Here is a 21,766-nt window from a genome sequence, read left to right as displayed (position 1 = left end):
GCTCTGGCCCAGGCGCAGCCCTGGGCTACTCGGCTGGGCAGAGGAGAAGGAGGTAGCTTGTTGCCCCTAAACTGAAAAATGAGGGGCTGTACCTTCCCCCCCAGGAATGACCCTCGATCCCAGGATCTGAGCAGGCCCCGCCTACCCTCCTCTGGGAGGGCGAAGCACCCAGGGTCAGGTCGGATGGGAATCGGAGGCCTAGCCACCCCTGTGCCTGTTTCCTCTTCCACGAGGAATAGGGGGTCTGACCTAACCCGTGCACCCAGGCCATGTGTCTTAAGAGCAGGGCCAACCAGAAACCTGCGTCAGGGACTACTGGGGCTCCATCTGCCCCTGGGTGCGGGGCGCTGAGGACAGCTTTGAATCGCCTCAAGGGAGTGGGGGTGGGATGGGAGCTCAGAGGGAAGTCTCCTCAACCCTTCAGTGCCCCCTGCCCTCCTGAACACAGGGAGGAATTGGCACAGAGGCCCTCAGATCCATTTCGATGCCAATAACCTCGTTCTTTGTCTAACGGAGCAAAAGGGCCCAGGTCCCACTCCAGGACAACCTCCCAACTTTGAGGCACACCCAGGACGTGAGGAGGCCGGGACCCCAGGAAAGGATTCGGAGACAATTCACAGAGCCTTTCTCCCAGCTCCCACCAGCACCCTGCCCTCCAACCTCGCCAGGCTCTGTGGTCCTTGGGCTTCCCAGAGAGTTAGAGCTGCTCAGGCCCAAACCCTCGGCTCCAGGGGGAGACCCAGGGCCCAGCACCCTGGTTGCTGGCAGCAGGCTGAAGACACTAAACTCCTGACATGTACATGCTGCCCTGGCCTTTTGCCTTTTGCCTCCCAGTGGTATTTGAATAAAGTATGTAGCTCTCTTCTGCCCCCATTTTCCTATTCTGCATCCCTCCACCCCCAAGTCCACATGTAACTCATTACTGCCCCCCCTCTTATTTATCTCAGTAGCTCCCTCTGCCCCCCTCCCCTCTGCTAGGTACTCCAGCCCTTATTAACTCTGCATTAAGCATTCCACATAATAAAATTAAAGGTTCCGGTTACCTGCTTGGTGGGCCTGACCTGGTCTCTTATCCCTGCACCTCTGCTCCCTTAAATGCTTTCTGGAAGTAGCTAGAGGGTACAATGCCAAGGACAGATAATCCAAAGGTCCCCTCTCTCACCCAGTGCAGTAGCTCAGGACAGCCGGCATCACAGTGGGGTCAGTGGGTGCTCAGAACTGAGGCCTCAGACCGGAGCTCTGCCCCCAGCCCAGCTATGTCCACACTGCAGGTGAGCCACTTGCCGGCTCAGCTGGAACTCCGCATGAGTGCCTTCCAAGCAGCCCATTCTCACCCAGCAGAGAAGGGGCCTTGCAAAGACTTCAAGGAACAAGTATGGGAAAGGTAGATCAGGTCTGTCTTGCTGTCTGCAGTCAGTAGGCCTGGTCCTTTAGGACGAGTGAGTGGGCACTCTCTCACTGCACCTTCCACTTGCCACCTCCCCCAGCAAGACACACACACACAGGTCCACACCAGGATCTACCAGCTGCCCGTGTCTAAGTATAAACTAGGATGGCAGACATAATAACCATCTAATCCTTGGGGTTTCCTCCCCAAAAGCTCTTTGCTCAGCAGAATTCCAACCTGCACTCTGGGACCTGGGGCTCCTCCACCTCAGAGACAGGGGAAATTTCTTCTCCACGCTCCATCGATGGACAGCTCTGATGGCTGAAGTCTCCCCTTCCACCCAGTTCATAGTGACATTAATAGCTCCCATGTACTGGCTGCTCACTGGCTGAGTGCTTTACATCCTTCTGGCCTATGAGGGAGTGTTCCAATCGTTATCCCCATTTCCCAGACAGGGTCTTGACGCTTTGAGAGGTGGATGCTAAGAAGTACTGGTACACAATCTGAAACCAGCTGACTCCAAACCTTGCACCCTTAACCATCGTCTCTTCCACCTGCCTTATTTCCACTTGTAATCTGAGGCCATGCTTCCGTCTCGGCTCCAGACCAGCATCCCTAGATCCAGTATCTGTTTCTATCTGTGGGCTCCAGCCCCTCAGGACCTCGGGTTGGGAAGGGGGCACCAAGAACTAGCCCAGTCCTCCAGGGTGGCCAGACTGCCACCTGGAAGCTGTCATGCAAGCTATTCAGGCCACTTCGCAAAAACTGCTGGCTCCCATGAAGTGTAGTGGTAACTACAAATCCTTCCTCCTGCAGATAAAACCTGCGGCCAAGTTGGACCACCCTGAACTGTATACAAGCGGTTTTCTGCTGCTTGGCTGATGTGTTGTAGATAAATGCAGGATTTTTTTACTGGTCTTGAACAGATTTCATCTTTTTGCACTTGACCATTTTCCCACCTATATTAGATCCTTTGGAATTCTGAATCCAATTTATAGCTCTCCTGAGCTTCATGTTTGAAACTTGAATATCCTCATTCAGGTTACTAATGAAAAAAGATTGGAATGAGAGGGACAGACCGTGTCCACCACTGAAAACCTCTCCATCCATTCTATCATCTATACTCGTAAAGCTGTCCAGTCAATTCTGAATCTAATTGTCACCTTGAAGTATCTGCTTCTCTATCACAGCCACACACACTGCCTAACGCCTTGTTCACATCAAGGTTCCCTGTATCTGTGGCATTCCTCCAACCTACCAGGCCGGTAACCATTGGAAAATAGAAAATTCGGTTCCCTTGGTGATATTCTTAGAAACCCTATGCTAGCTCCAGAATCTTTTTTATTATCCGAGTGTTTTCAAATATGCAATAGCGTATTCTAGAATTTCGTTAGGGGGTCAGTTATGCGCTCCTACTTCTTACAACCTCCCTTTCCCTCTGTTGAGAAGCAGGACATTAGTCCACTTCTAGCCTGGCCAGTGTCTCCTATGTGCTCCCGTGCTCACTGGGATTGTGCCTGTGGAGCGGGCAGGGCAGGTGGGAGGGGCTACATCAAGATGAAATCACCACCTGCATGACCTCAACGAGAATGGAGAGTCACTGGGGATACAGGGGAGGGAATGGCCCGCAGAAGTCAGAAGACCTGGCTTACGCTCATGCCTTAGACCTGAGATTCGTGATGAGCTCGGGCCTCAGTCAAGTAGTGGCTCCGCAGTCAACAGAGAAGGGGCAGGTGGATCTGGACAGGGTCGAGGAGATGGTGCCCTGGCCAGGCCAGCTGAGTAGCGAGGGCCTGACTCCGTGAAAGCGGAGCAGAATGGAGGGGGCAGGTGGGAGGGTAAACACCCCTTTCTCCATCTCCTCTGCACCCTATCCCCTAAGGGTTAACCCCCTCCCTCCCCCAGTCCCTCTCTCCTCTGCCACCCCAGCCCCATCTCCCTTTAATCACATCTGATACTGAGCGGCCCAGCAGGAACAAAGAGACCATTTAGAGAAACGGGGCCGAGAAAGTGACCCCCGCACTCTGGGGCGGCCGCCTGGATGCCAGCACAAAGGCGGCATTTCAGAGCTGAAATTTCAGCACCCAACTTGATTAAAGGATTCCACAGGCTTGGAGGAGGGTGGAAGGGGGTGCGAAGTCCACTGCTCCCTGAATTAACCCTTCTCCAGAGCAGCAAACACCCCTCCCACTCCTGGGGATGCTCATCACTTCCACCCTGTCCAGGCTGCACCCACCCCGGGGGCCTCGCCTCTTGTAGAGGTCAGGCAGGCCTGGCTCTTCCTCTTCCTAGAAGCGAGGGCTGGCAGCACACTGAAGGTCAAGGCTGGAATATTCAGAGAGATGGGTTTCCTTCCCATCCCTATTGGTGTCAGTATACACCCTCTCTTTGTTGTCTGCCCCCGCACCCCGAGGGAGGGAAGAACCAGTGTGATCAACTGGATTTAATGTCACGCCTTGAACCCAGAAGCCCTGCTGCCCTGCCCACCATCACCCTAGCACCCATCCTTAGAGGGATCAGGAGCTCCGCACAGAAGGGAAAGGACACCTTCCAGAGCCTGGGGAAGGAGAGAGTATGGGTGTGGCAGACCAGACGGGTGGGTCATGGAGAACAGACTGGCGTATGGGGAGTGGTCTGACAGGTGGGGAATGGGAGGGGCAGTGTGGCTGGGATGGGCAGGTGTTCAGCCCTTGCTCCAGCTGCTGACTTGCCCAGCGGGGCTCTCTCGGGGAGGGCAGATCACTGCGTCCCCAAGCTTCCTGCTGGGGGCACTGGCTCCTGAAAGGGGATCCCAGCCCACGATAAGAGGCTCGAGGCAGGTCCTCAGGAGAACAATGGGTGGCTTGATGAGACCTGCTCTGTGATACTCCTGAGAAGGGAGAAGCCCCTGCAGCCAGTCCACACTGGAAAGGAAATTGGGGGTTTCCGTGGCAACCAGCTCCCTGGGCACAAAGGCGCGTCTGTCTGCTAGGAAGGCAGCCGAGGTGTCTCCTGCAGCAGCCTCTGCTCTGGTGGACTGCGAGATGGAGGGGGGCATGCAGGGGAGCCCAGGGGGTCAGGGCTCTGGTGCTTCTTAAAGAGCTGATGGTCCCAGGGCCACTGGGATGCGCACAGCCTCCAGGCAGCAGGATGGTAACAGTGAAGACGCAGGTGGGCCTCACAGGCAGCGGGAGGCAGAGGGGGTTGAAAGGTTGAAGAATTTACTATTTACACGTATAAAGACTATAAAAAGACTATGAGACGAGCCACGGGCGGAGGCCCAGTCCAGAGGCTGACTCCAGCTCAGTCGGTGATGATGAGCTCGTCGACGCCCCAGTCTTCGTAGCTCCCGTCGGGCAGGTAGCGGCGAATGATGATGGGGATCTTCCGGGCCCTGTGACCGGGGGAGATCGAGGTACATGGGTGCTGACCCTGGCTCTGCAGCAGAGGGACAGCAGGCGCAGAAGGCAAGGGAGGAGAAGCCTTAGGAGCATCCTCTTGAGACCACGGATGTACTTCATAGGTGAGGAATTTCAGCAAAAAAAAAAGTCCCTGCTTCTCTGAGTGTGGGACCAAAATCTACAAAGGGCCTGCCATCCCACAGTGAAGGGCGAGGCAGAAAGCAGAGGGATGTTGGTAAGGCCAACTGCAGCAGGAAAAAGGGACGATGGGACAGACAGGGACGGTCCATGTCTCGTCAGTGTCCTCCCCTCCCCCTTGGCCCGTCCCCTCCTCCCCGGTGAAGGGCTGACTCCCAAACTAAGGGTCTACAGGAACAAGGCCACACGTCCCCAGCAGGGAAGTGCGGGAAGGCGCGCAGCAGAGCACCCAAGGGATGCCCCCAGGGCTCTGGAGCCGCAAACCAGGATCTGGGTGACTTACTTGAGCTCCTTCATGGCGATCAGTAAAGGATCTGTCTCCCCCTCCAGCTCCACCATCACAGGGGCGCACATCCTGCAGGTATAAGGACAGGTGTGGGGAGATTACACACACAGGGAGAGGGCCCAGCATGGAGCTGGGCAGTTTCACAAACAGGATCAGATCAGCGCCCCAGAGCTCAACCTAGAAAGGGCTCCAAGAAAGGGCACCTCCCAAAAGCGGCAGGTGCGGAGCAGCGGTCCAGGGCTGCTGACAGTGAGGGTGCTTGAGTGGCAGCCAGTAGACTAGGCTTAAACTGGGCCTGAAAGACCCTGAATGTCTCTCCACATCTCAGCATCCTCATTTGAAAATGAAGACAAAAAGCCCTGCCACGCCTACACAACAAGAATGCTAAAACACTACTGGCTACAAGCAAAGCCTCACTAGGCGCCACAGCTGCTCTCCACCCACCACGTGGATGTTTCATTTGTAGTAAGCACTACTGCTACTTCCATTTTACTGAGGAGGAAACTGAGGCACAGGGAGGTCAGTAATTTCCCCAAGGTCACACAGCCAGTGAGTGGCAGAACCAAGACTTGAACCCTGAAGACTCCTCTCTACTATGCTGTAACAGCTCCCATTAAACACTGGTGACCCACAAACTGGAACCAGGCACTGTGAAAGGGACAAGCGTGAGCTTTCATTACTGGGTCGTGTGACATTCATCACGTCCACTACCCCGGCCAAGGACCTTCCCCAGGGCCTGTCACAGACTCCTGAGCCCACGGCCACAGCAGAATATTCCCACACAAAGGACCCACACGTGCAAGAGCTCACCCTCTGACCACTCTACTCAACCCCCAGCCCTGCCTCAGGGCCTAGCTCGCCTCGTTTTCCTTCTCTGTCTTGGCAACACCCCCTGCAGGGGTCCTGCTCCTCTAGCCCCTACACAAGGCCTGTGGTCAGGCTCTCCCCTGCTTACCTCTCTTCCTTGCTACCCCATGGCCATCAGGCAGGCAGGACCTCCTCTGGCCCCCGCTCACCTCTGCAGTACCTTCTCATGCTACCTGCCCCTATTCACCCCACATTCCAGCCACATCAAACCCCTATAGCTTCCTATGCAGGCCCTGTTGTTTCCCTTCTGCATCCTCACACGAGTGCTTCCTCTTCTTACAGGCCTGTGAGAGGCTCAGATGTCTCCACCCTGGAAAGCATGTGCTGAAGCCTCAGGGCCCTGACTCATTTTACACACACTTCTCTCAACACCACTGTCACTAAACTGTGACTTCCCGTTTGAAGTTTTCCAAACAAGACCTGGTGGTCCAGGACCCCAAGTTCTATTCTAGTGCAACACCCAGCCCACAGCAGAGGGTCTAAAAGCAGACAGACCAGTTCCAGGCCCATCTCCTCTAGGAAGTCACCCTTATTGATTCCAACTCAAGTTTACACTAAAGGACCCCAAACCTGATAGGAGAGCGTGCTAAAAATACAAGTTCCCAGGTCGTTCCCCAGACCCGCTGAACAGATTCTCTAGTGAAGGAGCCTGAGAACCTACATTAGCAAAGCTCCCCTGGTGATTCAGATAACCAGCCAGTCTGAGAGCCACCAGTTCACACTAAATGATCTACTAATTTTATTGCTAAATATTCTGATGTCTGTTACTCCCCAAAGCCTGAAAATTCCCCAGGGGCAGAAACCAAGTATTTAACTTTCTCTATATCTTCTCTCAATAATTCCCCCAACGTTTAAGAATGTGGCAAACTGCTTTCCCTGATATGCATATGCCTTATTTCTTTCAAGATATGAATAATTCAAGAGCAGTCATTCATCCAGCCCTGCTACATTCACAGGAAATGTGAGAGTGTGCCCTCAATGTCTCCACCAGGGGTTCCAAGTGGCAACCTTCCTTAGGAAGCAGCCATGGGGTCGCAAAGAGTCAGCCACGACTCAGCGGCGGAGCACAGCACAGCACAGTTGCAACCATTCAGCCACCAGATGGGGCTAATGAGCTGGAGTGAGACTTCATGCACAAATACCCAAGAAAACAGTGTTCAGCTTCTACTACTAAGCACAGGCTTCCCTTGTAGCTCAGTTGGTAAAGAATCTGCCTGCAGTTCAGGAGACCCGGGTTCGATCCCTGGGTTGGGAAGATCCCCTGGTGAAGGAAATGGCAACCCACTCCAGTATCCTTGCCTGGAAAATCTCATGGACACAGGAGCCTGGTGGGCCCCAGTCCATGGGGTCGCAAAGAGTCGGGCACAACTGAGCAACTAACACTTACTAAGTGCAGGATTGCAGGCCCATAACTCAAGACAAGCTCCAGCCCTGACTGTCCAAGGGCTTACAGCAGCTGGGAAACCACCAGATAACCTCTGAGCTCTTAATCTGAAGGAGTGCTACAGCCCCAAAGGGTTGGACAAGAGTCTTAACCTCCAAAGGAAAGCAGGACCCTGGGCCTTGTTTGGAATGCCTGCTCGACTGTCCACCCAACGCATGCCCATCTTCTAAACTTGTCACTCAAGGGACCAGTGACATCTTTTCCAGTCTTGTGCCCCAAGCGCTTGCCATTCCTCTACCACAATCCACACGTCTGCCTTCACTTTCCTAGTGCTTTTTCTGGCACCTAGGAGACCTTCAAAACCACGTCGCTTTATTCTCTTCTCTCCTTTTGTTTCTCTTGTAAAGCATCAGCCTCGTCTGCCTTGGGTTCTGAGTATTTAGAACGGGCTCCCTTTCCCTACTAGACAGTAAACATCTAGAGGGCTAGGGAATTGTGTCTTTGGTCCTCTTTACACCTCCAAAAGGCATGAGCACAATATCTTATTTGGTGCTGAAAGACTTTAACTTGCATGCACTTTATTTGTTTAAAAAACAGATTATGAATTATTCTTCCTGCTGGGTCACGTTCAGCAGACATGAATGCCACCCATCTAGCACTCTACAAGGATGGAAATGTCCTCTATCTGTGCTACCTATCACGGTAGCCACAGAGGCTACTGGGCACGTGAAATGTGACTAACGAGACAGAAACACTGAACTCCTATCTGCTGCTGTTGCTAAGTCGCTTCAGTCGTGTCCGACTCTATGCAACCCCATAGATGGCAGCCCACCAGGCTCCCCCGTCCCTGGGTTTCTCCAGGCAAGAGCACTGGAGTGGATTGCCATTGCCTTCTCCAATGAACTCCTATCTAGTTTTACTTAATTTAAATGGCCAAATGCAGGCAGCAGTGACCATACCTGTGGTGCAGGCCTAGAGGATCCTGACCCCAGCAACACTGAAATCATCATACGGGGTGCGGCTCTCAACTCACCCAGACCAGCAAGGGGTGCAACCAGGCTGGCAGGAGGCCTCCTGCTGCCAAGTGAGTGAAGAACAACGGTTTCCCGCCCCAATAAGACCCTCCACCGAGTGGTCACCTTCACTCCACAGATAAAGTCCAACACTGTTTGAAAACTTTGGGCAGGGAGCACACAGATTGACCATCACCGCTCCCCTAGCATATTTATCACCCCACAACTCTGACCCCAGCTTTTCTTTCAAGCCTGTTTCCCACTCCTCTCTTCTCGAAGCACCCCTCCTTCAGGTGTCCACCATTTCCCCCAGCAGCTGGTAGGAAGTCTGAGATAGGGCTCCTTTCTGCAGCCTCTTGTTTCCCTGGGCAGGACCTGCCATGAGAACAACAGTAACACGCCTGCCCTCTGTGTCCTCCCACTTAACTCTCACCAGAACAGAGGAGGAGCTCATCTGACAGGGAAGCCTGGCAGGGAAAGCCAGCAGCTGTGGCCCAGCCTCTTCAAGAGCCCTTGCTTCCTCAAAGCCACCTGCCCTCAGGGGGCTGCTTTTGGATCTGTTCTGCACGAGGCCCACGCCCCCGCAGACACGGCCTCTGACCCCTGCAATGCCTGTGGCTGATGGGTGGACATGCGAGCATCGCACATTTTGACCTGACCTGACTTGGCTACTGGCTGGCTCCCAAATCATGTTGTTCTTCAACAAGTTCCCAACTTGGGAGAGAAAGGAAGGGTTGCTAATTTCAACCCCCCACACCCCCGACCACTGCTCTGTGCTTCCACATTCCTAGTGCGTCCTCAACGTGGAGGGCTCTCTCACTCCCCTGGGCTGGCCCCAGTCTACTCAAGAACCACCTTAAGCCCAGCGGGAGCTGTGGCGGCACCCCAACTACCCAGCCCACAGGGGTCTAGGTCTGATCTTCTTGCGTTTATTTTCGCTTCCCCACCTGACGGGCGGTCATCATGCTCTGCACACTCACGGTTACTCTCTACTGTTGATGTCCTATTCCCCCAACAATCTCCCCGAGAACAGGGGTCTAGCACAGCGCCTGGCACATGGGGATGGCGCCGCCTTTGTTTAGCCTGTGAGAAAGGGACGGGTCTGCTGCCAGGCCGGACCATTATCAACAGCTCGGAGGCTCCCTGTGGCCTGATCAAAGGACACTATGGTGAGAGGGCTCATACTCACGCAATCTGAAGGGCTCGGGTGCCCAGCACACGGGCTCGCTCATACTTGGTCATATATGGTGTGGTGATTCGTTTCTGGTTGGCCTGCGGTCGCTCTCCAGAAGGGAGAATCTCAACGTTCTCCTGGCCCTCCTGGACACAAAGGCAGAAAAGAGGGGAAAATCTCAGGCTGCATCACTGGGGGTGAGGGGCAGGACGACAACAGTGACTGTGAGCGCCTCTACGCTGCTGCTTGTTACGTGCCAGTGACCACGCAACTGCCTTATTAACACCTCGCCTAATCCTCACAAAAACCTTATCAAGTGGGGATTACAATGCTCATTTTAAAGGGTTGGACAGTTAGCCAACGTGGCCAAAGTCTCAGAGCTAGTGAAAGAGGAATCGTGATCAGGAGTCCAAAGCCAGCTGCCTCATCCAGCGGAGAGAGTTGGCCCCATACAAAGAAGTCCTTGAGCACAGACAACCTCACCCAAACTAGGAAGAGGAAGAAGCACCCCATCTTTACATATGTATATATTTAATAACCACTTATTAAGCATCTGTCATGTGCCAGACATGATAAAGGTGCTGAGACGGAGTCTCTGCTCGCCAAGAATTCACAGTCCAGCGAAAAGGCAAGAGTAAACAAAACATCAAGTGCTATGAAAGTGTGGCAGTGTGCCACAAACTACACAAGAAAGCGAGGGGCATCTACCTCATCCTGGGGGTTAGAAATACAGTCCAGAGATGAGACTTGGGCTAGTCTCCAAGGATGAGTACGAGCTGCCAAGCTAACAAGGAAAGAAAGGGCATTCCAGACAGGCTGAATTGCATATGTGCAAAGACACAGGAGGGAAGAGAGTGTACTCAGCCTGGATGCCTAATCATGGAGTATGATAAGCCCAAAAGGTGCAAGCGGGATAGACAGGAGAATAAACTCTGTAATATAAAATTAAGCCAACAAACATTTACTGAGTGCTTACTCTTTGTCAGATAGCATTCTAAGTGCTTGACACAGAGCAGTAAGACAGATGAAAGTTCTTTCTCCCATACAGCTTTACATTATAATACAGTGAAAGTGAAAGTCACTCAGTCCTGTACGACTCCCTGTGACCCCACGGACTATACAGTTCGTGGAATTCTCCAGGCCAGAATCCTGGAGTGGGCAGCCATTCCGTTCTCCAGGGGATCTTCCCAACCCAGGGATCAAACCCAGGCAGGTCTCCTGCATTGCAGGTGGATTCTTTACCAGCTGAGCCACCAGGGAAGCCCAAGAACACTGGAGTGGGTAGCCTATCCCTTCTCCAGTGGATCTTCCAACCCAGGAATACCGTGAGATGAACAATAATAAAATTAGTAGTAAACTGTGCAGTATAAAAACAGAGAGAAAAGACAGGGAGAGTCCGAGTGATGATGCTGGAGGAAGGAGCAAACGCAGTGATTTGAAACAGAATGGCCAGGGAAGGCCTCACTGGGGTGACCTGCAACACAGACCTGAAGGAGGCTGAGGAGCAGGTTGTGTGCAAAACTAAGGGAAAAGGAAGTGGGAACAGCACGTTCAAAGGCCCTGAGCTGGAGCTTCCCTGGCATGACAGCGATGCCAAGAAGAGACACGGGCACAGAGGGAGCAGGCGGTCGGATCGCGGAAGACCTTGTGCATGTTCTTGGCTTTTATTCGGAATGAGATGAGAAGTGACCAGACACAGGTTCTGAGCAAAGGAGAGACAGAGTGACTGAAGATTTAAAAGGATCACTCTGGATACTCTGTTAAGAATGTTCTGTAGAGGCTAAGGGCTGAAGCAGAGAGAACACTGAGCAAGACCAATAGTAACCAATCATGTGGGTAGGAGAAAAAGTCGACTCTGGCAGCAGAAAGGCCAACAGCAGACTCAAGGCAGGAAAACCGGTAACAAGTTTCTGCAGTAATGTGGATGAAAACCAATAAAGATCTAAACCAGGCTGATGCACTAGGAATAGAGGAACGGGAACAGGACTGAACTACATGGAGGAGGCAGAATCAAGAGGAGAGAGATGGAAAGGCATCAGAAGAACCGAGAAGAAGGCTTCTGACTCAGTGAACAGATAACCTCAGAGTGTTAGGCAGACAGGAAAACCCACACAAAAGAGGGCCTTCACCTTACCAATCTAAAAAAAAAATCAAAGGATCCCTCTCTCCAGAAGACATAAAGCACTTCTTCCTCCACCAGTCACACAGCACAGAAGACCCTATTTTATCTATGACACCAGTAACTCATCCACCAAGCTGCTCAAGCCAGAGACATGGGAGTCATTCCTGTCATCTCCCACTTTCTCAGCCCCACATCCAATCCACCAAAATCTCTCATCTGTTTTCTCATCACAAACACTACCAGCACCCAAATGCAAGCTACAGATGTCACCTGGATTGCACTCTAATTGGGCTCTCTTTGACTCTTGGTTCACCCAACTCATTCCTCACTGAATCATGCCACTCCCCAGATCCCCAAAACTTATCAGCAGCTTCCCGCTACCCCTAGGCTACAAAATCTTGGCTGATCTTGGCCCTCACCTCTCCAGCCTTATCCCAGGTCACTCTCCCCCTTGCTCTTTATTTAGCCCACCCTGCTGAGCTCCTGGTACATAATAAACACTCACCACATGTCTGCACAATAAGGGGCTATTTCAACTGAGTAAACTAACTGCCCCAGAAGTCATGCTCTGTGGTCCAAGAGGACAAAAGCCTTTGGGCCAACCCTGTAGGACTCCTCCACTGCCCAGGGCTAGATCTCCCCTCATTCTAACTGGCAGTACCCTGACCACAAACGGGGGGCAGAGGCATGCAGTCGGCCATCACTGGCCGGGCTATCTGGCAGGTTGGGCTGCAGAGAGGGGAGCCCAAGGCTCAGTACTGACCTCCTCGGCATTCTCCAAGTCATCGAGCCCTTCATCCTCCTCCACGTCATCAAAGTCGTCTCCATCAAAACTGAACAAGTGTAAGAAGCCCGTTAGTTAGAGCATCACTTACTAGAATCAAAGTGGGCAGAAATCTGAGTCTCATGTGATACGTAGGAGGCTCTCAATAAATATCCACCTAACCAGTGAATCATTCAATAAATCAGTCATCTGACGTCCTCATCTTAACTATGGGCCTCTTCTAGAAAGAGACCCCAGCTGAATCAACATTTGGTACAGACATAGAGCCCGACTCAGTGGAAGTTTGCTGAAAGACACTTTTTCACTGATCCTCTCTGGACCCTCAAGTCGGAGCCTTTTCCGCGCCCAGCCTCTGGCCGGGTCTATGCTCCCAGTTCCCAGCCTTTCCCTTCTCCGGCTCTGCGGACCCCCTCACCACCCCCAGTCCTAAACCTCTGGCTCAACTTCCTTCGACCCTGGCTCCCGCTTCATCCGCCCCTTCTGAGTCTTCGGAAAAGTCACTTCGCTCCCTCACTCACTTGTCCTCGTTGTCTGACATGACGCCCGTGCAGCAGCCACCGGGTTCCGCGACCCAAACCCGCGCGGAGACCGGCGAACAGCGTACCTCCGCCTCGCGCGATGCCAAGAGTACTCGGCGCCTGCGCCGTGACCTAGCGGTAATCACTTCCGGGAGGCAGGCGGGGCGAGAAATAGGCACATGCGCGGAGCAGTTTGTCTGCGTTACCATGGTAGCCGGAGCCGCGCTCGCTGCAAGCTCTAGTGGCTGAGATCTCAAAAGTATTTCTGGGAGGGACCAGGCGCGGCTGCTGCTTCAGAGCCTTGGTTACCATCTCCGGAGCCCAGCCGCCGCTCTCTGTGGGGAGAGAGGCCACCCAGCCGGGGTCTTACTTTAGGGTGAGGTTTCCCGTTTGGGCGTATCACACAACGGGCACGGCTACCCTCACTCCCCTTCCCTCCCGAGGGGGCTTCCCTGCCACAGGCGCCAGGTCAGGATGAGGTCTCTGTTCGCGTGTATGTATCTGCTAGTGGATCTGTTCGAGGTGGGAGGATCGGGCACTGTCGCGATGTTGACAGGGGGCATCACGATCTCTTGAGACCCGACACCCGCTCCCACACTTTGGGTGGTGTTGAGGGTGTGAGAAGAGATTGGATCTGGGAGACCGGGAATGTTTCATTGGGGTTTTCCCTCTTCAGAGCCCTCCCATGGCTTCCCAGGAGAGGGTGGAGACGGTGACCAAAGGAACAGGGTTCTGGCGCTGTCCCAAGCCGACCACTTACACCCCGGGGACCTGCGAGCTGCTCAGAGGTCAGTGCATTAAATGGCACAAGAAGAGCGGTGGTCACAGTTACCCTCTGTTTCTCAGTTCTCCCCTACATGACTTATGGCTTAGTAATTGTATTTTCAGTTTACAGATAAGAAGCCTGGAGTTCAGAAAGGTTCAGGCGTCCAGGTCCTACAACTTGGAAGTGACCCAAAGTCAAAGAACTAAGAATTTCAGAATGGTTAACTCCCATGAACCCCTTAGATCACACTTTCAGTTTCCCCAGGGAAGACTTATTTCCTGTCCACCCATCATCACCGCAGTGGAACCAACTGTTATGCGTCTGCACACTGATGCTACTGCTACTGCTAAGTCGCGTCAGTCGTGTCCAACTCTGTGCAACCCCATAGACAGCAGCCCAACAGGCTCCTCTGTCCCTGGGATTCTCCAGGCAAGAACACTGGAGTGGGTTGCCATTTCCTTCTCCAGTGCATGAAAGTGAAAAGTGAAAGTGAAGTCGCTCAGTCGTGTCCGACTTTTAGGGACCCCATGGACAGCAGCAGCCCAACAGGCTCCTCTGCCCATGGGATTCTCCAGGCAAGAGTACTCCAGTAGGAGTGGGTTGCCATTGCCTTCTCCTAATAGTCTGCACACTACCAAATACCTTTTCCTTCACTGGGCTTAGTGCAACCTGTACTCAGATACCTAGTGTGTTCCGTTGAATTAACATTGAATTAACATTCAGTTCATGAACGCCATCAGGACATGATGCCTGTTTTGGCTCACATTTGTAGCTCCAGCCCCTGGCACGTGCTCAATGAATACTTGTTCATTCACTGTTTCATTCACTCAACAAAAATAGTTTTAAAGCCCACTGTGTGCTTTAGACATTATCCCGGGTGCTGAAAACACAGCGGTAAAGAAAAGAAATAAGCAAAAATTATTGTTCCCTTGGAGCTAATATTCTAGTAGGAAAGTAACAAATAATAAATAAGGTATATAGAACTTAGATGGTGATGAGTGGTATAGGGGGAAAAAAATGTAGAAAAGGAAGGGAATTCCCTTGTGGTCCAGTGGTTAGGGCTCAGTATTTTCAGTGCTGGGAGGCCCAGGTTCAATCCTTGTTCAAGGAACTCAAATCCCACAAGCCAAGTACTCAGGCACCCAGAATGGGAGCAGGAGGCGATACAGTATTAAGTTTCAGTGGGGTGAGATGAGGCGTCTGCTTGCAGCCCAGGAAGCCTCACCAAAGTGCTTTGTTTTGCAGTGATGATGAAGGAATCCAAACTGACTAACTTCCAACAGCGCCACATCATGGACACCATGAAACGTAAGAGGCTGACCACAGAGGCTTCCCGGGGAGAGGAATTCTGGGTCACATTTTAATGCTCTCTCCATGTTGAGGAGTAGGGGACCTAATTTTAAACACACACACACACACGCAAACAAAATTTGAATAGTATTTCTGACCCTTGCTCTTGGGAAATTGACCTTGCAGGGTCTTGGTCTTTGCTTCTTCACAAGACATGGGTCCCAGCCCATGAGCCTCTCCCACAGTCCAGCTCTAGCCGGGCTTCCCAACAGGGCAGCAGCCCATTCGGGACTTCCTGCCCAGTCAGATAGTCTGAACGCTGTCGAGTCCGCAATCTCTCCCACCCTCTTACACACATAACATATGAGCTCTCCAGATGAGAGGCCTGTGTGTGTCTTATGCATAGTTTTATTCATTCTAGCTTAGCTGGCAGAAACACGATTACTGGCAGGCTTCCAATTTAGGAAAACTATGCAAAACCTTTCCATCTTTCACCTCTGACCACACACTGTATTATTTATTTTTAAGGAAAAAAAAAAACTGAATGTAACAAGGTGCCCTCTAAGATCTTGAGAACAACCTTGCTTTCTGAGATTTAACTGAATCAGCTTTTAGGGGATCAGAACAGAGATCTGTAAAATTACCTTTAAGAGGATACCAGAAGGTTCAGGCCTGCCAGGTTTCACGCAAATCTACCAATAGCTATTGCCTTCTTTCAAGAAAGAAGGTGCCTATCAGGAGGCATCTGGTCAACCACAGAAACTGGAATGGGAGAGTCAGAGAGACAAATACTGACTGCCCAGCGCTGGCTGGGGGAGGGAGGCTCCATCAGGTCAGTTCAGAAGTCAGATCTCCTTCCTCTTTGTGGACAAGGACAACTCAGGCTGCCAGAGCCTAACACCACAACACAGCTGAGTCACATAACTCAATTTCCAAACTCAAGTCATCTACTAATCATCTGATGTCCCTTACAGATCCCCTGGAGAAGGGAATGGCAACCCACTCCAGTATTCTTGCCTGGAGAATCCCATGGACAGAGGAGCCTGGCAGGCTATAGTCCATGGGTCGCATAGAGTCAGACATGACTGAGCAACTAACCCTTCCTTCCTTCCTTACAACATGACCATAAAGAGAATGTGCTAGAAATTCCATTAAAAGTAAACACCAGGAGACCAAGGATTGAGCCTGCCTTGTTCACCATTGTACCTTGACTCCTAGTGAAAGTGAAGCTGCTCAGTCGTGTCCAACTCTTTGCAACCCCATGGACTGTAGCCTATCAGGCTCCTCTGTCCATGGGATTTTCCAGGTAAGAATACTGGAGTGGGTTGCCATTTCCTTCTTCAGGAGATCTTCCCGACCCAGGGATTGAACCTGGGTCTCCCGCCTTGGTAGGCAGACACGTTACCATCTGAGCCACCAGGGAAGTCCTTGACTCCGAGGTGCTGAATATTTATTGAAAAACTAATTGGATTAGTGATTAGGTCAACACAAGTCACAGTTTGCCAGTTTTTTTTTTTTTTCTCCTTAGATGTTTTCTTTTTAAAATATTGCCTCCAAGCATTGGTGTTGAGTCTACTTTCTTCTCCCAGCTTCCCCTCTCTACTCTCTTCTTAACCAAGTCCTACTTCTTTGAGGCTTACATTCTTTTGCAAGCCACGAATTCCTCTCCTTCACCTGAACTCCCAGAATTGCTTGGGCTCTAATTATTTGCTGAGACTGAGCCAAAAGAAAAGGTGGCATTTGGCACTGGACAAGTAGAAATAGCAGACACAGTAAGAGGAAGCATAGCATCTCTTCAAAGGAGAGAGAAAACTTGTGGCTGGCCCTAGATAGAGGGCACGAGAAAGGAAAGGCAGCGGGAAACAATGGCTGCTCCATCCTTCTGGTTCTTCCAGGCAGACGCATCAGAGTCATCCTGTCCGCTCTTCCCCTTTCTCCTAGACCCCACATCCAACCCACCAGCAGTCCTGTCTGCTTGACCTTCAAACCATATCCTGACTGTGACTACCTCTGCCCTTGACCCCCGTGCGTGCGTGCTCAGTGGCTTCAATTGTGTCTGACTTTTTGTGACACCATGGACTATAGCCCGCCAGGCTCCTCTGTCCATGGGATTCTCCAGGCAAGAACACTGGAGTGAGTAACCATGCCCTCCTCCAGGGGATCTTCCCGACTCAGGGATCGAACCCACATCATTTATGTCTCCTGAATTGGCAGGCAGGTTCTTTACCAGTAGCGCCACCTGGGAAGCCCTTGACCTCCAACTCTGTATTTTCTATTTTTATGTTTTTGTTTTTTTTTTCACTTGCGCATCTTGAGGGATCTTAGTTCCCAGCCCAGGTATCAAACCTGTGGTCCCTGCAGTGGAAGCAGGGACCACCAGGAAATTCCCAACAATGTATTTTCAATGGCAGCTAAAGGGGTGACTCCTCGGCTCAGAACCCTCGATGGCTTCCCACCTCACACACAGTAAAAGCCAGTCTTTCCAGAGGCCTATGAGGCCCAGTCCGTCTCTTGCCCTCCCTGACCTCTGACCTGTACTCCCACTCCACCCCACCCCTGGTTCAGTCCATTCCCAGCACCCTAGTCCACTGTCTGTTCTCAGATGCTCTGGGCACATTCCCACCTCAGAACCTTCACTTGAGCCATCCTGTCTAGAATGCTCTTCCCTAAAATGTCACCTTGGCTGGCCTCTTACACTTATGGATCCTTTCTCAAATGCCACCATGTCCGTGAGGCCTTCCCTGGCTACCCCATTTATAACCGTGAATCCCGCCCTGACACACCCTGTGGCCCATCCCTGTGTTGGCACTGGTGCTCTGCTGTCAACATCACTGCTGTTCTCATCATCTAAACCCCAGATTAAGTGCTGTGAGGGCAGGGCTTTGTCTGACCACTTTACCCCCCGAGTCCCGGGCCTGGCTCAGAGTCCATGCTCAGCACTACCTGCTGGGTGATGACAGAGAAGGCTGGAAAGGAACGGGAGGTAGACAGGAGCCAAACCGAAACAGTGGTTGGGGGGCGTTCCCTGACGGTCCAGTGGCCAGGACTCCGAGCTTTCACTGCCGAGGGCGCAGCTTCAATCCCTGGTCCAAGAGCTAAGATCCACGTGGCACGGCCGAAAATATAAAGACGTTATAGATAAATGGAGTGATCTGGAAAGATGTTCATGGCAGATTGTTAGTTCAGTTCAGTCACTCAGTTGTGTCTGACTCTGCGAACCCATGGAAGGTTGTTAGTCTATTACTGAATAGAATGCAGTGTGATCCAATCTTTGAAAAAGGAATCTTATAGATGCCCATGTATCTTTGAACATGTTTAGGTAAGCATCGAAAAGAAGCGGCTGAGACCACCAAATTGTTACCACGGCTCATTGTAGAGGGGAGGGTGTGGAGGGGAGAAGGGGACTCTTCCATACCGTTGACTTGTTTTAACAGGCAGGGGCCACTTAGGTGGGCCCCCTGACCCTGATCCTGCCCTCCCCAGGAGGAGACACTCTCCCCCTGCAGTGCAACCCAACTTCCAGCCAGAGGCTCTTGCCTTCCAAGCAGCCAAGCTCAGCCATCTACCTGCCTCCCATCCTGGCAGCCCGGTCCCACCTCCGGCCTGCCAGGAGATGCCAAGCCAACGGGGCCTACAGCCGGGAGCAGTTCAAGCCTCAAGCCACCCGTAAGGAGCCTCGACCACAGCCCCTCTTCTACTCTCCGAGGGGGGTTAAGGGGGGCCGGGAGACAAACAGCCCACAGGGTGCTGAGTAGGCAGCTAATCAGATTTTCAGGCCATTTATACCAGTGCTCTGGAGCCTCGGCACGTGTTAGCTTGGAGGCATTCAGGGTGCGTGGGAAACCAGTTAGCTGGTTACTTTTTATACATTTTCCCAGAATTCTCTTTAACAGTTAACTGGTTTCCCCCCGCCCCAACCCCAACTCTGATGAATGTTTGGAGGTCAGGTATCACAGCTCTTGCTCTCTCAAACTCATATGGTGCCTGGAAGCCCGGGTTCCTCTGTGCCCAGCCTGTTTCAGAGAGCCATTACATCCCCCCACTTTCCACTTGGCACATGACTCTTGGCCCCTCCACACAGCCTCCCCATCCAGGCTATACTGCACAGTCATTGAGTTTCCTTAGCCTTGCCCTGCACCCAGGCAGTCTGTGCACTTTTTAAAAAAAATTTTATTTATTTATTTTTGGCCGTGCTGGGTCTTCGTGCTGGCTTTTCTCTAGTTGAGCAAGCAGCGGCTAGTCTCTACAGCAGCAGGCAGGCTTCTCGTTGCAGCGGCTTTTCTTGAGGAGCACCTGGGCTTCAGGAGTTGTGGCTCCCAGGCTCTGAAGCACGGGCTCAGTAGTTGTGGGGCATGGGCTTAGTTGCTCCGTGGCACATGGGAGCTTCCCAGATCAGGAATCGAATCCCACGGCTCCTGCATGTAAGAATCTGCTTGCAATGCAGGAGACCTGGGTTCGATTCCTGGGTCAGGAAGATCCCCTGGAGAAGGAAATGGCAATCCACTCCAGTATTCTTGCCTGAAAAATCCCATGGACAGAGGAGCCTGGCGGGCTACAGTCCATGGGGTCGCCAAGAGTCGGACACAACTTAGCAACTAAACCACCACCTTTACCACTGAGCCACCAGTGAAGCCCAGTGTGTGGACTTTGATGATGCTCTCTTCCGGGTTCTTTCAACACCTTCTGGCCTACTGTGACTTGACCAGCGCAGAAGCAGCCCAGGGTAGGAGGTGCTGGGTTTACACAAGCCCTACCAGGTTCCCAGGCCCCCTGGAGCAAGCATGCTCCAGGAATTGAGGGTGCCCCGCCCACCTTAACTAAGCCACGTCTGGGCCCGACAGGGGATCTGGAGAAGGAGAAGCGAAGACTCCAGAATATCTTTGCCACCGGGAAGGAGCCGGAGGAACGGAAAAGAAAGCCCCATCCTGTGCGACAAGAGGACCCAGCCCCTAAGCTGGACCGCTTTGAAGAATGTGAGCCCCTGAGGGGCCAGTTATGCTGGGGAGGGGAAGGTGGAGTGTCTGTGGAAGGGTCCTGGGAGCAGGGGAAGGGGGGAATCCCTGAGGGCCATCGAGTGAGAAACGGACCACAGAACTGCTTCCCGTTCCCGGGAGGCAACCTGCCGCCCCACCACCCCTCCCAGGAGCGCGGGGTCCCCTGCTGCCCTGTACACGGACGGCCCTTTCCCTGTGCAGTGGTGAAGGAAATTCAGGAGAGGGAAGAATTCCTGGCTGACATGGAGGCCCTGGGGCAGGGCAGACAGTACCGCGGGATCATCCTTACTGAAATCTCCCAGGTAGGAGAAGCACCAGGGAAGGCGGACGGGATGTGAGTGTGGGGGACGAGACGTGAGCCGAAGTGAAAGTCCACTGGGGCCGTTTCGGGGGGTCCTGCCCTAGCCTCACATCCGCCCTGACACCCAGCTTTCCCCAATGCCCTTTGCAGAAACTACAGGAAATGGAAGACATTGACCGCAAGACGAGTGAGGAACTTAGGAAGGCTCTTGCCACCACTTAAACTACCACCTGTGCTCCACCCCCTGGAGGGCCGGGGAGCCCACCCCCTTGCCGAGCAGGGTCACCCCCAGGTCAGCCCACCCACCCTGCCCTTCAGCCATGGAAACGGTTGTATAGCACTGCCTCCACCTACGGTACCCTGGACACAGCACCCTAGAAAATGGACCACATCTCAGAAAGTGAGCTGATTCTCCTGCAGACGCTGCCCAGGGATCTGGGGTCAGCTGGGCCTCTGAGACCAGTCACAGATCCAGACACCCACATACACACTTTCCCAGTCTTTTCTCGGGGAAAGACACACACACACACACACACACATGGTGAAAGCAAGTCCAGACACACACACACAGACATGCACACATGTGCACGCATACACAGTGAAACCAAGTCCAGGTCTTAACCATCTTGGGTGTGTGTCTAAGGGTGTCCACCAGGGCCTCTTCCCAACACCTCACCCACTGTGTGTCCCTGTGTCCCGCAAATCAGGTTTTCTGAACTTAGTAATGAATATGATTCCTTTCTTCCTACCCGTCTCAGGACCTACTTATTTGACTTCTTACAGCCTTGGACAAATATTTAACCACTATGATTAACTGGCTAATAAAACACATTTGCCATAGGTCATTACACACACCATTTTGTTTTCAGAGGGATAAGGCTTATTTGTTCGAGGAGTTAGAATTTTTCAAGCTCAGTTGGTTTCTAGCTGTTTTTTTCCAGTAAAAATGGAACCAAGGCTCCCGGAGCAGCCCATGGGCGGGTGCTGTGCTAGGCACCCGTGTGGCTCCTGGCTGATTCCCTCCGTAAACACCCGCGATGGTTCATCAGCCCTGCTGAAAACCAGGACTCACCCAGAGACTCCAACCAGAGGCATTCAACCAGCAAGTGGCCTCCTCGGGATTCCAAGTTAGCTTTCGGTCTTTCCACCACCAAACCCACAACCCGTAGAAAGAAACCCAAAGGGTGGGCGGGATCCAGACTGAAGGAGCCCTGCTTCAGAGATCCACCCCCAGCCCGTGCGTCTGAGCCCGCCCGCCTCATCTCCAGCAGCTCGCCTGCGAGGCCTGGGTGCTGAGATGTC

At 52.6% G+C, this 21,766-nt stretch overlaps 2 protein-coding genes across 3 annotated transcripts; one reads left to right on the top strand and one right to left on the bottom strand.

The window, feature by feature from the left end:
* Window positions 1-1,069: 1,069 nt before the first annotated feature.
* Window positions 1,070-13,198, bottom strand: POLR2F (RNA polymerase II, I and III subunit F). 2 transcript variants are annotated; one of them, XM_068971634.1, is made up of 5 exons: window positions 13,114-13,198; window positions 12,575-12,644; window positions 9,705-9,835; window positions 5,249-5,320; window positions 1,070-1,112 (listed from the first exon to the last, which is right to left on the bottom strand). In XM_068971634.1, exons 1-5 carry the CDS (start codon window positions 13,131-13,133, stop codon window positions 1,070-1,072), a joined length of 336 nt encoding a protein of 111 aa, XP_068827735.1. In that variant the 5' UTR covers window positions 13,134-13,198. The 2 variants fall into 2 exon arrangements, with proteins under 2 accessions (XP_068827735.1, XP_068827734.1); XM_068971633.1 differs by lacking the exon at window positions 1,070-1,112 and adding an exon at window positions 4,321-4,760.
* Window positions 13,199-13,798: 600 nt separating this feature from the next.
* Window positions 13,799-20,686, top strand: C4H22orf23 (chromosome 4 C22orf23 homolog). Its single transcript, XM_068972105.1, has 6 exons — window positions 13,799-13,901; window positions 15,125-15,187; window positions 18,653-18,835; window positions 20,011-20,142; window positions 20,365-20,465; window positions 20,615-20,686. The coding sequence occupies exons 1-6, from the start codon at window positions 13,799-13,801 to the stop codon at window positions 20,684-20,686; spliced, it is 654 nt and encodes a 217-aa protein (XP_068828206.1).
* The last annotated feature ends 1,080 nt before the right edge of the window (window positions 20,687-21,766 follow it).

This window comes from Capricornis sumatraensis, chromosome 4 (assembly GCF_032405125.1).
Source record: "Capricornis sumatraensis isolate serow.1 chromosome 4, serow.2, whole genome shotgun sequence".
NCBI classification, from domain to species: Eukaryota; Metazoa; Chordata; class Mammalia; order Artiodactyla; family Bovidae; genus Capricornis; species Capricornis sumatraensis.
The sequence above is the reverse complement of the archived record's forward strand: the minus strand, read 5'-3'. Positions and strand labels throughout refer to the sequence as shown.

Bases quoted from the DNA above. Each gene is read 5' to 3' on its own strand.
- POLR2F (XM_068971633.1), bottom strand. From the start codon at position 13,133: ATGTCAGACAACGAGGACAA. The intron at 12,645-13,113 runs GTGAGTGAGGGA...ACACTTGTTCAG, and splicing joins ATGTCAGACAACGAGGACAA to TTTTGATGGAGACGACTTTG. The intron at 5,321-9,704 runs GTGAGTATGAGC...TTATACCTGCAG, and splicing joins ACCCGAGCCCTTCAGATTGC to GATGTGCGCCCCTGTGATGG.
- C4H22orf23 (XM_068972105.1), top strand. From the start codon at position 13,799: ATGGCTTCCCAGGAGAGGGTGGAGACGGTGACCAAAGGAACAGGGTTC. The intron at 18,836-20,010 runs GTAAGGAGCCTC...TGGGCCCGACAG, and splicing joins GTTCAAGCCTCAAGCCACCC to GGGATCTGGAGAAGGAGAAG. The intron at 20,466-20,614 runs GTAGGAGAAGCA...TGCCCTTTGCAG, and splicing joins TCCTTACTGAAATCTCCCAG to AAACTACAGGAAATGGAAGA.